General features: G+C 37.8%; 1 protein-coding gene across 1 annotated transcript in view; it reads right to left on the bottom strand.

The window, feature by feature from the left end:
• Nucleotides 1-17,391, bottom strand: part of mgat5 (alpha-1,6-mannosylglycoprotein 6-beta-N-acetylglucosaminyltransferase) — a 55,588-nt gene that overhangs the window by 24,936 nt on the left and 13,261 nt on the right. The window contains exons 3-8 of the mRNA XM_087791472.1: nt 15,714-15,878; nt 9,383-9,459; nt 8,822-8,911; nt 6,979-7,050; nt 2,642-2,803; nt 1,646-1,815 (exon numbers count right to left, since the gene is read on the bottom strand). Coding sequence (XP_087647598.1) covers nt 1,646-1,815; nt 2,642-2,803; nt 6,979-7,050; nt 8,822-8,911; nt 9,383-9,459; nt 15,714-15,878 — 736 coding nt within the window. The remainder of the gene's footprint in view (nt 1-1,645; nt 1,816-2,641; nt 2,804-6,978; nt 7,051-8,821; nt 8,912-9,382; nt 9,460-15,713; nt 15,879-17,391) is intronic.

Here is a 17,391-nt window from a genome sequence, read left to right as displayed (position 1 = left end):
GCACCAAAAATAAAAGCAGTAATTTACTAGCCACTAATGATCTAGTGACAGTTTGACTATTTCATCCTGTGCTAACAATAATAAATATTTGAAGAGGGCGCGACACAATTATTGCTCCAGGGCATGTTTTCTTAATAAAGACAAACATGTTGTATGTCTAAGGTGTAGGAAGTCATTGTAAAAGAGTGAAGTGCTTTAGACTCAAGACGGGTGGTAAAAAAAACTTTTGAATTTAAATTTCATGACAATATCTAATAAGGGATTACGTGTATTTTCATGACCCAATCACTTTGATCCTTCTCGTAAATTATTATTTGAGATCATCAGTAAATGGGAGCAGATGGAAATAAGGGACGTGATCTTTTCCAGATAGATGAATGCGTGACTGTTATCGTTCTTTGATGACAACGAGCTTTGTCACTGTTGTGCAGACACAGTCTGTAACAACTTAAAAGATCCACGAAGACAAATATGCGTAGGACAAAACAAACACTTTTAAAATAAAAACATTTGCGATTTCATCCATGCAACGTAGAACTTTAGTGACTCCATTCTCTCACATTATTGTAAATGAGTGTCGGCCGACATTTAAAACAAGTTTTTCAATGAAGTTTCATTAACCAAGTACCGACTCAAGCAGACATCCTCCAGGTCTAACTTAGTCACTTATTCTTTGAGTCAATCGAGCTTCATTTGACTTCTACGTTTAGATTGTTCAGTAAGTACCATTTTCACCGGAGGGGACACCAAATAAATTGTCAACTTTTACAAAGGTGGATAGATAATGTGAAAAATAGGAGCATTTTATTCCATTCATTTAAGTATATTTACAACTTTATTGACACGACACATAGTCTCAGGTCCACCTTTGTTTGGACTAGACCTCTACTCTCTACCTCTACTGAAAACCAACCAAAAGATCTTTCTCGCAACGTCCGTACATTGAGCTGAAGTGCAAAAAGATTTCATCATATCAGCCAGCTGTCAATTAATAATGCCACTTTGGCATTACATGGTTGGTTGCGTCGACCCAAATGTTCACAGCCTGACAGGCATTACTCGGGACAGTCCTGCCCTGGTGTCAAACAACATTGGTGACTCTTTCTTCAACCATGATGTCAAGTCAGTGAAGCGAGACTCTTCACTAGGGATGTCTAATGTTTAAAGTTAAAAGTGATTTAACTCTTGTGTCGTCTCTGGGTCAAGGTGACCTGGTGGCCTGAAAACAAATGTGTTTGTGGTATGCCTTGTGTTGCCTCTGGGTGAAGGTTAACAACCTCCGCCACTACATATGCATTTATGGAAGCCATAAACGTTTGATTTCGGGCCACCAGGTCACCTTGACCCAGAGACAACACAAAGGTTGACGTCTGCAAATTGCCTTGTTCGTAAATTGAGAGCTATGGATCAGAGATCAAAGTAAAGTGCATTCCATTTATCTTTCTAAAATAGAAGTCAATCCTATTTTAGCTGCTCGGTGAAGAGCTCACAGAAAACAAGCCCTGGCTTTTCCCGTGAGTCGCATTAGTTCCATTTCAGACGTGGCAAAAATAACTTGCTTTTGGAATGAATCCGGGGTGAGTAAATGCACACAGATCATTCAGGAGCAAATAAAAATACACAAACAACAATACTGAATACTGACTCTTTGAGCTCCGCCAAGGACGCCGAGATGCGAACATCGTGGCCCAGAAGGTACAACGTGGTTATGACGTCACTCCACTGAACCAGCTCTCCGAGCGGGCCACCGCTGAAGGCGTTCTCAGCTATCTTGAAACCCGACTCTTTGGTCAGCAGGCCCAAGTGCACCAGGATCTGATGGTTGGACAAAGAAAAAAAGCAGAAATACAGCGGTGTCAGTGGCAGGTAGGACTATTAGAGGAATTCATTGTTCAGTTGTATCTAAGCTTTACAAGAGATGAAAACATGAAATAGTCTCTTTCCAGTCATGAACAGAATGTTCCACAGCAGGAGATGGAAGTCAAAGCGTAATTAGGCCAAGATATCTGAAGCTTTTTTCATTATCGACATCAGACCTAAGCACTGCGGCACGACGTGCAGGATCAACATGCAGGGATTAACGGCATAAAGGGATTAATAGTTGGAAAAGGTATCAGGCTTTTGAAGTCCGCAGTTTTCCACACACAAAGCAGGAACTTTGCTTTAATTGCAAATCCAAACAATAGAGGGCAACAAAATGGATTTAATGGTGCGACTTGTTGAATAAGTAAACCTGATTTACAGAAGGGGATGCTTTACATCAGCACTAATGTGTCATGGGAATGTTCGGTGAATTATTCAGAAGGCCAGCAGAATGTGCTGAGTACATTATTCAGCAGCAGGAGCTGCTACCAGCTTGAGCCACAATGGAATATCCATGTCAATCCTTCTGCACTGCCAAATGTAGGACGCTGTTGTGTGAGCAGAAATAAACATGGTTTGATGCCGGAGCACTTCAGAGTGATGTGTGGGATTTTCTCCGCTCAATAAAACCTCGGATGAAATAGTTTAAGGAAAATTAAAATGGAAGATAAATGTTATTTTTGTGAAAGATACAGACACATATTAACGTCATAAAAAGTATAATTTCCATAATAGTTACAAGAAATTTAGAGGAAACCATCACAATATTTTTGCATACCTTCTTCCTCCGACGCTTTGCCAAGTTCTGCTTTCTAGCCAGCGAGCGGACGGCGCTGACCCACGGAACAGCCATCCGTTTGATCCTCATCATCATCCAGCGAAACTCCTCACGCTGCGACATCCCTCGGTAGAGCTCGTCAAAGCTGGTCCGGATCTCCGTCTGTAGCGACAGGAGATTAAATGTCTATGTATTATTGATCATTTTATTCATTCACACCGGGCATGTCAACCACAAGACCAGAGGGGTCAACCTCAATCACTCAAGGGACAAAAATCCTTTCGCAGTCATGCTCATATGTCCAACAAAAATATTTATTTTCCAAACAGTTCTGGACATTTTATTACTTATTCATTTTATATATATCTATATGCAATTTTATTTATCTTATTTTATTGTAATGTATTGTATTTTTGTTAATCTCATTTTTTTATTCATATGATTTAATTTCTATATTTCTGTAATGCCACGACAACAAATACCTGTTGTGTTTACAGGTACACCTGCATTAAAACTTTTAAAAATTTGGATAACTTTAGAACGTATATTGTTAAAGGCCCACCCATGAAAAGTAAATCATGTCTCGTTATTCTTGTTTGTTTCCATAATAAAAATAAATAAAATCAAAATAAATAATAATATTAATTTTAATAACCACTGTGATTTAGTTGAGAGTTCAGAATTATTTAAAATATATATTTTTATGTAGTATTTAGAGTGAAATAACTATTTTGTGTAAGGATCGCTGCTCACTTCTTGATCCCAAGATCAAAGACAAATTTTATTAGGTTTAAAGACAGGGTTTTACGGGGGTAATTAAACTGGCATGCTGAAGATAAAAACTTTTTTTTAAATCTCTTTGAGACCATACATCACAAAAAAAGATGAATCATCAGACTAACAGGTGACATCATCATAAATGTTGATAATAGGTTCTCTATTATAATTCTTACAGGCTTTTGTGAGTAACTAGTATACATCCCAACAGCCACGGAAGAATATATGTCATCTGTATGACTGACAGTTTGTTTTAAATTAAGGAATAAGGATTAAAAATAGGGCTTCACAGCTTTTAAAGAACGCTGATCACCATTTCTGAAGCAATAAGTTGGTAAAGAGTGGAAAGAAAAATCTAATGGGCTGGAACCTTATAGATTATTCTAGTTTACTAGTTGCATTAGCAGGCCAATTAAAAGTTGTTTCCTTCACTGACTACTGCACGGACTACAAACCTCTGGACTGCAATGCTAATGGACCCCTAGAAGAAAGTAGACAAGAGCCGGAGTGAAGGGCGGTGAAGAAAAGACAGCAACATTAGCAGCTGCTAAGGTGGCTAAACAAGGCTGCAGCATGGCATAAGCATCCCTCACGCTGACAGGAAATCACTACAGTGGGCTGAACCTATTAAAATCTAACCCTGAATTAAAATCTTAAAAGTCCCCGGAATGGCAGCTCCCCAATATGGGAGCTCCGGGCTGCTGAAGCTTCCACAGAGAGGATGAAGAGTGCTTAATATTGATTCCCCCTCCACAGTGACAGAGGGATGGGTTGTTTTTTTCTTCTTTTTTTTTTTTTTTGAGCACCGATGCTGAAGCACTGCACACAGTCCAGTCACAGCCCAAAGAGAAGCTCTCTGCAGGATTTGAGTGAGCCGACACAGTGACATGGGATTGAAGATCATTATTTCAGATTTGTTGTTCTGCTGTCACAACAGTTGAATAACCAATGATTCTCAGACATGCTTCAGACTCAGGAAGGGCTGGGTATCAAACTTTGGTTCTTTAAAGGCACCAACCGAAAATGCTTTGGTAGAAAAAAATCGAAACCTTTTTTTATCTTTTGTGCCAAGTTTCAGTATCCATGAGGGATCAAAAGTTTATAACTTGTGAATTTTTAAGAAGAAAAAGTGTAATGTTACAAATTCAGTTTTAAAGCAGAAATGTCAAGTGAACTCAAGATGTGTACTGAATGTAATGTCATTTTTCCTTTCGTTAGAATTTAGCCTTTAAAATTGGCATCGAAGATAGCATTATTGAAAATCCGGTATCAAGGTGAAGGTTTCTGTTTTAGTACCATTATCGAAAATGTTTGCTCGATACTCAACTTTATTCTCAAGATTTATTTATTTGTTGATAAGGAGGTTTGTAACAAGTACTATTTAAATGCCCTTGAATTCTCATCCCATATCAGCACAAGGCAGAAAAGCTTCATAACAACTTTCAATTGGTTTAGATAAAACTATCATGGAAAAAAAATAACGTTTTGTTCAGTGTAGGCCTCAGAAAATAATTTAATTCTGAAACTAATGAAAAGATCAATACCACAAACATTAGTGTGTCGTTATTATTATAAAAGTTCACAGAGCCAAACTTTATTGATGGTTAACTTTTAATGAAACCATTACTGGACTTCCGAATATTATTATTCTTTTGATCAAATTTGGATGCAAGAGAACAAAAAAACAAAAAATGTTCCTATGGTTTTAAACCAAGATAGAAAATGAACCTGAATTATAATCCATCACTGGAGAGGATGGTCATTAAATTCCTGCCAGCACATTTTTATATAACCGGCAGAGGGAACCGTCGGAAATGATTTGTAATCTTCATTTAGAATTGCTTCTGACAGTCTTATATAGAATCACATCCCTCCTCTAAAAACCCAAACTCATTCCTGAACCCATAGTAAGAAGAAGAAAAAACTTAGTTTTGGCAAATTTTGTCTTCTCGTTTGGACTATTGTTACACTTTATTATCGTGTTTAAATAAGAAGTAATACAAAACACTGCTCTAGTAGAAGAACTCACATTTCCCCGATCCTTACTTGATTCCCCTCGGTAAAATCATTCAGAGATTTCCAGATGTTTCTTATCACATTTTTGCTGATGACATCCAGCTCTACTGCTCTTTTGATCCAACTGAGCCCCAGAGGCTGAACAGCTTAGTCAATTGTTTGCTAGAAATCAAACAATGGCTGAGTGAAAACACTCTACAGCTAAATGTGGACAAAACTGAAACACTGGTGATTGCTCCTGATGATAAGATTCCAGGGTTGAGTCAGTACTTGGGTGTCTGTCAAACTGAGCCTGAGAAACCTGGGTGTTGTATTTGATAAAGACATGTCTCTTGTTCGACACTGCAGAAAACTGACCAGAAACTGTTTCCTTCAACTGAGAAAAATCTCTAAACTTAGGAAAATGTTGTTTGAACATGATCTGGAGCTTGTAATCCATGCGTTTGTTTGTTCTCGTCTGGCCTATTGCAACAGTTTGTTTTCATGTCTTAACAAGAAGGAGCTGTCTCGCCTGCAGTTGATTCAGAACTCTGTAGCGAGAATTCTGACCTGCTCTAGTAGAAGAACTCACATCTCTCCGGTCCTTAAAACTCTTCACTGGCTTCCAGTTTCTTTCAGGATCAACTTTAAAATTCTGGTTCTTACTCTCAGAGCTGTTCATGGTCAGGCTCCTCCTTACATCACTGATCTGATCCAGCCTTACACCCCAGCTCGGGCTCTGAGGTCTGTGGATCAAAATCGACTTATGGTTCCACGCACACGGCTCAGGACCAGAGGAGAGAAATCTTTTCAGGCTGTTGCTCCTAAGCTTTGGAACGATCTTCCTCTCTCTTTGCGCTTGATGGAGTCTATTGACTCCTTTAAGAAACATCTTAAGACGTTTCTATTTGTTCAGGCTTTTCCTTGAATTTCTCGAACTCCTGTGTTGTTCTCAGTATTATCTTGATCTTTAAAGTATGTACTTTTTTGAGTATTGTTTTGATTGTTTAAGCGCTTTGTGACCCTGGTCTCGAAAAGCGCTATATAAATAAATATTACTTACTTACTTACTTACTTAATACTCATCACTGGCTGCCGGTTTCTTTCAGGATCCATTTTAAAATTCTGGTTCTTACAGTACTATTCATGGTCAGGCTCCTTCTTATGTCAGTGATCTGATTCAGCCTTACATCCCAGCTCGGGCTCTGAGGTCTGTGGATCAGAATCTACTGATGGTTCTGCAGATACGCTGGAGAGAGAGAAATCCTTCCAGGCTTTGGAACGATCTTCCTCTCCCTCTACATTTGAAGAAACATCTTAAGACGTTTTTATTTGTGCAGCCTTTTTTTTTTCTAATCTTCTGGGACTTCTGGGACTTGCTTTTGATTATTCAAGCGCTCTGTGACCCTGGTCTAGAAAGGCGATTTACAAATAACTGTTACTTATTTACAATAGATCATGGTTTTCCTACATATAATTCTCCTCTACTAAAAGCTTATAGTACCATCTCCTCACAGAGGTAATAAAGAAGATATGCAAGATAAAATCCCCAAAGAAATGTTTACCTGTCCTCTTCTGTCCGTCTCTTCATTTAACATTTTTGACCTCCAGGGTAAACGAGGACACCAGTTCTCCACCTGTGAAAACAAAAAAAGACGGACACAAAGATTTAATGATAAAAGTATAGCATTAACCATGTGAATCTCAGTCCATGTTGAAAGCTCTTTCAATATTTAACCAGTTGTAAATGATGCGTAAAGTTTAGGTAAATATTTGTTTTTCCCTCAGCATTCATATATTTTCCCCATCACATAATGCTGGAAATACTACCATAAATAACGATCCGGTCAGGGTAAACAATGAAGTGGATTTTACAGGGTAACCATCCTTGTTAGAAAAGAACAAAACTAAAATTGAATACATTATAATCCATATTGCTGCTCAGCTAAACCACTCCAACTATGACAGGGAAATCCATGTTAACACACCCTCAAAAACCACAAAACGTCACGCTAGTTGCTCCTCGACCTCCCACCGCTGACATCCATCGTGACGTGGTGTCATCCCTGGTTTGAAAGGTTAACATGGTGGTTTACACGTATGAATTATACATGCTGGGCCTGGGTAAATGGGTGGGCTAAGAAGAAAGAACTACTGCAGCTGTACCTGCATGGAAATACATACATACTGCCATGGCAACCCTCAGGTCACATGACATTCGGGAGAGACGGCAGCTGGATTAGCAAGAATCGATAGAAGGGACTTGATTTTCAACCCAGCAATAAATGACTCGGTGTCTGCTCTGGTTATCTAGAGGGTCGGAAACACCAGAGAAGAGACGTATTTCTTCTCTAAATGGATTCTCCCGTCACACATTTCTTTTTCTCATTTGCTAGGAAAAAGTAAATTCAGCAGAGATTTCATCACAACTGTCTTGCTACAATAGTGGCCACTTCAGCTTTGAAGTTGATACATTGTGATTAAAAAAATGAAACAACACATATAGTTTGCACCAACATTCATGGATAAGAACACACAGTAACAAAAAAATGACAGAAAATGGGCTCTTAAATTTGGTTTGCATTAACAGCTTTTTGTCTTTTTGTTTACACCAAGCCCACACAGAGGTGATGCTCCACTGTCCATTACTCTGTCACGATTTCTGCTGATAGAAGCGACAGCAGAGGAGAACAGCTGCTAAGCAAGAAGTGGAATGGTCAGAACATGTTTGTGTATTTGTGAGTCATGGAGCGACAGCAACAACACTTATGATTCCATTAAATATACAGGTCATGCAATTGCAGCAGGTTTTAAACCACTCAAAAATAATGATTATCTGGCTTTATTTATTCTTTACAAAAAAACTGACGCCATCAGTTTAAGCATTGTAAAGTAGCTTTTAAAAGAGTCTGTTTGGAAGTAAATCCCAGACCTTAATCTTTGACATGAGCGATACAACCATCGTGAATATTAGCAATAAGCCGTTAGAGAAGGTAAAAAAAAACATCTCTGCCATGGGAATAGAGTCTTGTCTATAGTATTGTTTTCATGACTCGGTCTTTCTAGTCAATCAAGTAAACTTGGTATATTAAATTAAAAAATAATTCACATCAAGTGACACAAACAATCAGACTTTTGTTTTGAGTTCATTTAATAGTATGAGAACGGAACAGAATTCCGGCTAAATTAGTAAAAACGTTGTTTGGTGTATCAAATAAAAAGAGATGAACATGCTCTTAATTCAATCTTGATGAAAGTATGAACTGTAGAATTATATGTACTGAAGATTTTTATAATAATTTTTTTTTTAACTATATTAATAATAAATAATCTTCCATAAGCTTTGTTTTCTAATCATGTTCTTATGCCTTATTCATTCATTTTCATGGTGAAATTCGACATGCTCACCTCACTCAGGTAAATGAAGAAAGAGCAGGTCGATCCATCCACTCCATAGTTAGTGTAGCAGGAGTCAGAGTGCCACATCTCCTTCATCCACTGCAAAAGAAGCAGAGAATATTTCAACCAGAACCATAACGTTGTGATTTTAAAATCAATTTAATGCACTCTGGAAAATGAAGAGATAAAAAAAGAAATACAAAAGTGTCATTTATTTTCCTTTTAAACTGTGACACAAACACATAGCTGATGGTATCGGTGAAGAATTTGGCCTAGCAGAGCAGATGGTGCGTGTGACATGGCTTTATCAGTTCAAAACACACACCCCCACAAAGAGAAAAAAAAAAGTTTAATTGAAACTGGAAGGATATGTTGCCTTGTGACTGTGGGTTACTACCGTCTGGCAAGAAACTAGTACGATGAGTGAACTGAAAGAGGATGTTTCCCATGAGAATCAAGAAAGAAGAACCGTAGTAGGAAATGAAAAAATAAAATGGATATTTTAACGTTGCCGATTCACTCTTTATCTTGGCATCATGTCGAATGGTACCATGTTTGTGTGGGATTCACCTTGATCTTGTCCTCGCAGTGAGGGAAACCATCCAGAGGCGGCAGCTCACACTTCTCCTGAGCTCCGTTCAGGAGGTCTAAGGATAGACAGAAATGGAGACGGAGAAAAATCAATAAGGTCAAACGACTTAAAGGGTATAAAAACTTCAGACTCAAGGTTTGTTCCAGGTTTTACATTGCATTTGTTTTTCCACAGTAGATGGTACGTTTTCGAATGAGGCACGGACTAAATGAAATTTGAAAAGCGATGGCATAATTAGTTGTAAAGCAAAACCCAACAAATGCTGCAGTATCAGATACAGTACGTACATGCTAAACACATTTCACACATCAAGACTTACAACCTCTTAGAGGCAAACTATTGACAATTATTTATTGTCAGACCAGATCCCAATAGTCTATAGAATATTATCTCAGTCTCTAAAACAACCCCAATTTATAAATCTAAAATTCTAGAGTTGATCTCAATATCAGATTGTTCAGATTGTTTATGCTGCAATCCAAATATACACTTAACGGTTTGTACCTTATTTCTTCTATAGTATATTGTTTATGATTTCAATATTAAAAATATATGTACCAGGCCAGTACTAATGTCACATATCAAACTTGTTATTGTCAAATGAATGGATTTGTTGCCTATTTATACACGACAGAGGCATTTAATACCAGTTGATACCAAACTGTCTGTTCCAGGAAGTGTGAGTCTGACTGTGAATGTGATACTATCTTTTCATTCTTGGAAGCTCGATCGATCATCTCTGTGCGTGTCCTTAAAAAACACTCCCATCGAAATACTTTTGCATCAGTTTAACTCTTGCTGGAAGTCATCCATAATCTCTGTCCCTTATCTAATCTTAAAACACTGGCATCTTTATTGGTCACCGACATGACGACCAAACACTATTACATTAAAGGGCGACAGTTTTGTTTTAATTCACATTTATTTTTAGTTCATTTCCCCACCTCAATTTTTTCATAAGGTCAATGTTTACACTTAATTTGTGGTTGTAAATTTATCTGCCATTCGTTCTGTTTCTTTACTAAAACAATGCAGTTGTGTCACACACACACACACCCACACACACACTCAAGTCTGACCACAACGTGCCCACTAAAAGACACATATATATACTCTTAAAGACATAAATAAATGTGCCTTGAAATGTGAATATTGTAACCCCCAACTAGATGTATCCATAAAGTGCATATCCTATATTTGCCGACTTGCAGGCCGGATGTTTCCATGCCTGGTTTAGTTTGGTCCTACAGGCAGGTTGAGTCATCAATGAAAGTCGAAGGACTGACAGCCCATTACTCTGTGGTCCGAGGCAACGGTCAGCCACCAGGATCACCTCTAGCACTGTAATCAGAACTCCTACATAGAAAATGAAACTGCAAAAAGCTCGCATCAGCGCTGACGCAAAGCCTGAAGCTGCCTGAATGGTTTTCTCTTACCAATAAACAAAAATCTAATAGCTTCAAAGGAGAGAACGAGAGGGATGGCGGAGGCGTGGGACTCGTGATATATTACGTTCAAAATCCCAGGAAGCCAATTTCATCAGCAGCTCATGGCTTTCCACCAGACTTCTCTTGAATATAATCACCTTTCTGATGTCCCCGTAGCCAGAGATTAACTTCATCGCCAGTGACCTTCCGAGCCAGTATATATACAAACTATGAATGATTGAGAAGTTTAATGAAGTGTTTTACAAGTCTGATTTTATGTTAGTACTTTCACACAATATATTTAAAAAAATGTATGCCATTTCATTTTATCAACTTAGTTCCTCATCAGGTACACAACACAGTGATAGATTCTATGGCCATCAATCATTTACTGTAGAAAGAGCTTTGAGAACACAATCACATATTTTATTTATTAAGAATTATACAGTAATTGACCTTGTTAGTGAAAATGTTTTGGTACTATAAGCAGAAATAATGTAATTTTATGTTTAGTGGTTTTTAATTGGTAAGAGACATTTTATATTGTAACCAGTGAAAAGCAAAATATTGCTAATGGATTTTAAAATGTCTCTTTTGTTCTATGTTTTATGGGTACATATTGGTTGGTATGATCATATGTAGCAGGTGAGTGACAAATTGAATTTGTTTTAATGCGCTTTTTGAATCTAATTTCACCAACAATAAGGTTGGTCTGTGAGTTGTTAGACTTCCAAATCAAAAGTCTGACCTCTTTTTTGGCATAAGTGAAATATTCACTCTAAATAGGATCCATTTTGTGAGCATATGTTGACACTTTTGCTTGGAATGTCACTTGGAAATATTGTTCGTTTTTTTTATTTACCAACTTACTGAAAGTGGAAAACACCAGAAAACCTCGACTCAATTAAACAGACGACGAATATATTAGACTCAAGTTTCCATTGGTGACGGCAATGGAAAGACATTACTTTCCATTTTTGTCTTTGTCAAAACAGAATCTCACGGTTGAGAGGTATTGTTATTTTTGTCAGTTTCCATTTCGTGGAGGAACGAAAGTAGTCAGACAGTATATACAGAGCCAGATTGAAATAAATGAACTTTTCACATTTGACACAAGAATTTATCAGGTTTGAAAGGTGAAAAAAATAAGTCCAATCAACTCCAGATGGAGTCAAGCAAATGGAATTTACTTTAACACCAAAAGAAAAACATAGAGAAATGTATCATAGCTTCAGACAAAACCAGTCTGTTGAATTCTCCAGCCTAGATTTGTTTTTAAGTAGTAATTGTTGGCATGAAATTTAATATAATACTTATTTTCACCCAAAATACTAACCAGTAGTGCTGGAACAAATAATAAATTTGCATCATTTTCTAGAGCCCTGACTGGGAGAAAATATTTTGTTAGAAGAAAGGATATTTCAGGTACGGCAAAACATTTTATAGTTTTCTAATTCATCAATAATACACAACCTTTCCATGTTAAAAAAAAAAAGGCCTGACCAACTAAAACGTAAACAGATTAGATCATCCATCTTGGTCTTCTGGAGGCTCACAGCACTGAGGTCACCATTAGCCAGACGCAAGAACGGATCGTGAACATGTGAAATCTCTTCAATAGCATCTTCGAACATCAACAGATATGGTTTTTCTCACAATCCTCTTCCTGTGGTCCGACTTTGTGTGGTTATCTGCCGGCTAAAAGGCCCACAAATGATTCAGACATCTGGTCTGCATTAAATCTAGTCTGTGTTAGTATCAGTCTCGGTTATCTTGTTTCATTTCATGTCCTGGACTCTTTTACAGAATCGAAACTCCATGCTCGAATACCTACATGTGAGCCAGGACTTTAAAAACTATTAGGTCTGTCACTTATTGTTAATGCAGATGTCTGCAGCATGAAATTATTGGAGAACTTAATTGCAATAAGACCTCAGGTCTAGACGGCTATTATAGAAAATGTATTACTAAAGGGTTATTTACAACCATAAAATTGTCATTATGCTACCTAGATTTTGTTTAATTCCTTCCACAACAGTTGAAATTAATGGCTCAAACTGTAATCCAGGGAAATAATACGAAAGGAAAAGAAAAGAGGAAAAATATCCGGGGCCTTAAGGGTGGCGAAGGCTCATAAATACAAGAGTACGACGAGGGTTTCCCCTCACACCAAGAAAAAAAACTCAGTCTTGTCTGAGCTTGTTTATAGTTGATTTAAGGAACACACTTCATGCTCAGCATGGAATCAAACCAGGTGTAGGGAAAGTCCTTAGGATTTATTTTAAAGGACATTAACACACTGTAAATGTTAGTTAACTTATCCTCTCATGAAATGAAATAACTCAATTATATTATACTTTTACAATTTGACTCCTGAGGTTATAATTTGATGGAACTATACAGTCATCAGTTCCAAGCAATCTCCTCTTTCCTCTTCCTGTGTTCAGAAGAAAACTCCATAAAGGGTTGTGAAAAGCTATAAAACAGAAATAACAATATAAAGCAATTCTTTGTGTTAACAATTGTAAACAATGAGCATTTAAAGCCATACAGTATATGTTTACGTTTTTTTAGTCCATTGAATATTAACTGTCCATTGGTGAGAGATTCTTTTGACAAATATTTATTTACAGTCAAAGTCAGTACAGTTTATTCCAGCAAGCAATAAAGCACACATTTTTACATTTGTGTCTGTGTCAATACTTGTATTCCATGGAATTTAACCAAGTAAATACACAAATTAATCAAAACTATCAATGTGTAATTGCTTAATTACTAGAGAATACAATAAATGTAATTGTTTTAAACTCAAAATCCCATTTGAATAATTGCATTAGAGAGCACACAGATGGTTTTGGGAATTCAGAGCTTCCCTGTTGGCTCGTTCAACTGTTGACAACTAATTAGCACTGAATGGGCCTTGGTCAACTTTATTGGTATTGATTTTTACATGGACATGGTGTAAGATTTCCGACTTCGCTATAAATCTGGAGATGCTGGCTTTCTTGCAATAAAAAAGTCTTAGTTGGTGTATTGGTCTAAAAACTGCTACTTTTGGGGGAGAGATGATAGTCTGTCATTATATCTTTGGCTATGTAAGATGTTAAGATACAAGAGGGGAAAAAAAATGGTAAGAATGTCACAAAAGAAACTTTCATAAGTGGTTCAGGAAATGCTTCACAAAGGGAGATGCATACTTTATTTATTATACATCGGCATAAGTGTTTTTCAAGACCATTAAGCAGGCCCGCCTACAAATGAGCACCACTGTAGAGGTCAGCCGGCTCAGTCTAAACAATACAAGATAGTTTAGTGCTGAACTCCAAATTCAAAAGAAAGCTGTAGAAAAACCTGAATTGTACATGAAACATGTACATAAATACTATACTCCTGAGTTTTCAGTAATGATCATTACTAACATGACAGTAAATTTACGCCGTATTGCGACGGCTGTCTTTGAAAAACTACTTGATCCATCCAACCTAAGACCATGATGATGTTTGCACGACTACTGTGAAGAACTCCAGACCGGCGTCTGTGCACCTTAATGGCATCACCCATGTTGTCCCCATTGTCCAGATTCTTATCTCAGTAATTGTCTCCTGCTCAGGGGATTGGGCGGGAGAGGATTTAGCAATAGCGTTTCCTCCCACCTGTGCAAAGACAGACAACATGCTCACCATAGTCTGTAGTTGCGCTTCCTTAGCCGGACCTCTTTTTACCACTCGAAACCATTCTCTGAGCTAAAACCGCATTCTCAACTAATCTTAACTCAAGTGACCACACTTGAACACCTCATACAAATGTGCTCTTTATGCGACCATACAATTTATGATTTTCTTTTTGGATGACATTTGTGCAAAATGTAGTAGCCCTAGATTATATAGGTTTTTTTGTTATTCAGACGCCAATATTATTAAGTTAAATTATATTAATTCACAAACACGACAAAAACACGTTGATTAAACAATAGTAAAGTGTTGAGCACATGCAGGGTTCTAAATGGTCAGAAATTACAATTGATGGTGTAGACATGAATGTTGAAAATAACATCACTATCAGCGAAGAAAATACCAGTCTGTGTAACAGAGAAAATGATGAATTAAGAGATAACGTGATGACGAACTTCCTGGGCTTCTTCCACCTATTGCTGCTGACGTGTGATTTCCTGTCACGCTATCTTGACTTCAATTGGTATTTCTCAACTAAAACCACACCTGAATTCAGTTTTTAAAAATCCCCCAAGGAAACCAACAAACTTAAATGACAGATCTTTTAATTGCTGATCGTCTTTCAAGTCGCAAGAACAGAAAGATAACCAGCATCTGTCCGCAAAGTTCTAACATTGTAAACTCCAGAAGAAGATCGTCAGTGTGTCGTAGAATATAACTTGTTAAACTAGTAATATCAGAGTGAAGATGAAACCATCATCTTGAACTCAACTAAAGTGTCATAGCTCGTGCTCGATCGCTCTAAAGATATTCATAATAATCTGCTTTGAAAGCAGACTTTTGAACCAACTTTTCAATTCCACACCAATATCTGAAAGTGATTCTTGAGGCAAGAAAACAGCACCTTGTTCTCTCAACTGCACTAAATTCATCATCGGAAAGCTGGCAAGAGAATCAATGAAATCTAATAAAGAGCTACACAGCATAAACTGAGCCCTTATTTAAATCGTGTTGAAAAGGACAGGCTGCGCTTATATTGTACCCACAGTGTGCTTTGTGCAGTATTCTTGAAGTACAGCTGCGTAGTTTTGAATATCACTTTTGCAATACTCTATACGGTAAATATTGTTAGGAATAGAAAAGTCCTAAATAAATAAGAACACTCGTTGATTTGAACGCTGGATTATAACAGTGCAAGATGCCAATCTTACCAGCCACGTTGACCTTTTCAGGGTTACTGGAGCTTGGTGGGGCGGTGATGGTGCCGTTGGTCAGGCTGACATTGATGCCATTAAAGATGTTGTCTACCTTGGACTCCAACTTGCCGAGCCTCAGCATGATGTTATCGAGCAGCACCGCCAGGGTCTTCTTCAAGTCTGGAAGAAAATATTGGCTTATTAGTTTGTCTAATATATCAGCCTTAAGGTTGACCCACAAATGAACTGTAAACAACTCATTTAGATTGTAATTCTGTGTTGGAGAAGACTTTTTCAATTTCACATTTTATTATGGTTTCATCCCACAGTCCAAAAAACATACACAGGTTGATTTGGAACTTGGGAAAATGTTCCATAGCTATGAGTGTATCAATGAATCTTGTGTACCCTGTGACAGAGTGGCGTCCTGTCCAGGGTGTCCCCCAGCTCCCACCCAATAAAACTGGGATAGGCTTCAGCCCCACCTGCAACCCCCATATTAGGGATTGAGCAGCTCTGAAAATTGAACGAGTGATTGTTTCATTTTCTCCCCGTGGAAAGAAACATACACTGGGATATTGTTTTCCTATTTTGAACACAGCCATTGAACCAACACCACAGACATTGTTTCAACCAAGGGGAAACAAATGTAAGCAAGCTTTAGTCTAGCATTGAGCGTTCATCCATTATATGGAAAATGTATAATTGATTAACTGGATAACTTTCACAATGTATTTTTATTTATTTTTGTTGGTAATGAGAGACAGACGCATGTTTTGAATCTGCAGGGAAATCTTTGACTATTTTCCAAATGTCAAAAAATGTTTCCCTTTACTTTCCAGCTCGACTTAGTGGGATATTGTAGACCCTGGACCAGACCAGCCAGACTTGGCGTTCCCCAATGTTTGGATCGGCTTTTGAATCCGTTGACTGTTGAATTCTTCGTGGACTTTGCCGTCATCAGCTTTTAATGCCATTTCTAATTAACTGCTTTGTGAACTTGTACAACACAACAAAACACGCAAGTGTAAGTTAGATGAATTGATAAAATGTATTTAAAACATTACTATTTTACATTGAATGTGGGACCAAAGCTTGCATTAATACAATTCTAACCTTGATGCCGACAAATGTCTCTCAGTGGGCGGAATTTTCACAAGCTTGATTTGCAGAGGCCGCTGCTAATGGCTCCGACAGTAGAGAGAGGCCAAAATAAAACCCTTTGTCTGGTCTGCTGTGGCATTTGTAGGAGAATGTCTTTAGCAGGTCAGTGGCAATGAAAATAACAGGTTCCTATTATGTATATACTGGCATCTGATGTGAAGATCCAGAGGAGAGATGCTCGGACTTGATGATAATTGAACCTTGTCTGTCACACACAAGTGCCACATTTGCCCCTGGTCACGTTGTATTTGAGATGCCAGCCTTCATTACGTCATGGTGATTGGCAAATAGGTCTTGGCATGTTTTTCAGCCTAGACTTGTATAAAAAGCGGTGCCAGAGAATTTGTCTGATTTGGACTAGCTCTGTGTGATGGAAAAGGATCAGATGAGCCAGTAACTGCACTGAGACTGGGAAGAAAATTTGAACTCTTCTGAGGGAATGTGAATTGCAGTGAGCAAATCTCACATGATTCAGAATATCAACCACACACGTCATGCGATGGCTAAAACAAAAGTAGTAGTATTACAT

This window comes from Callionymus lyra, chromosome 5 (assembly GCF_982586985.1).
Source record: "Callionymus lyra chromosome 5, fCalLyr1.hap1.1, whole genome shotgun sequence".
NCBI lineage: Eukaryota > Metazoa > Chordata > Actinopteri > Syngnathiformes > Callionymidae > Callionymus > Callionymus lyra.
This window is presented reverse-complemented; position numbering and strand designations above follow the sequence as displayed.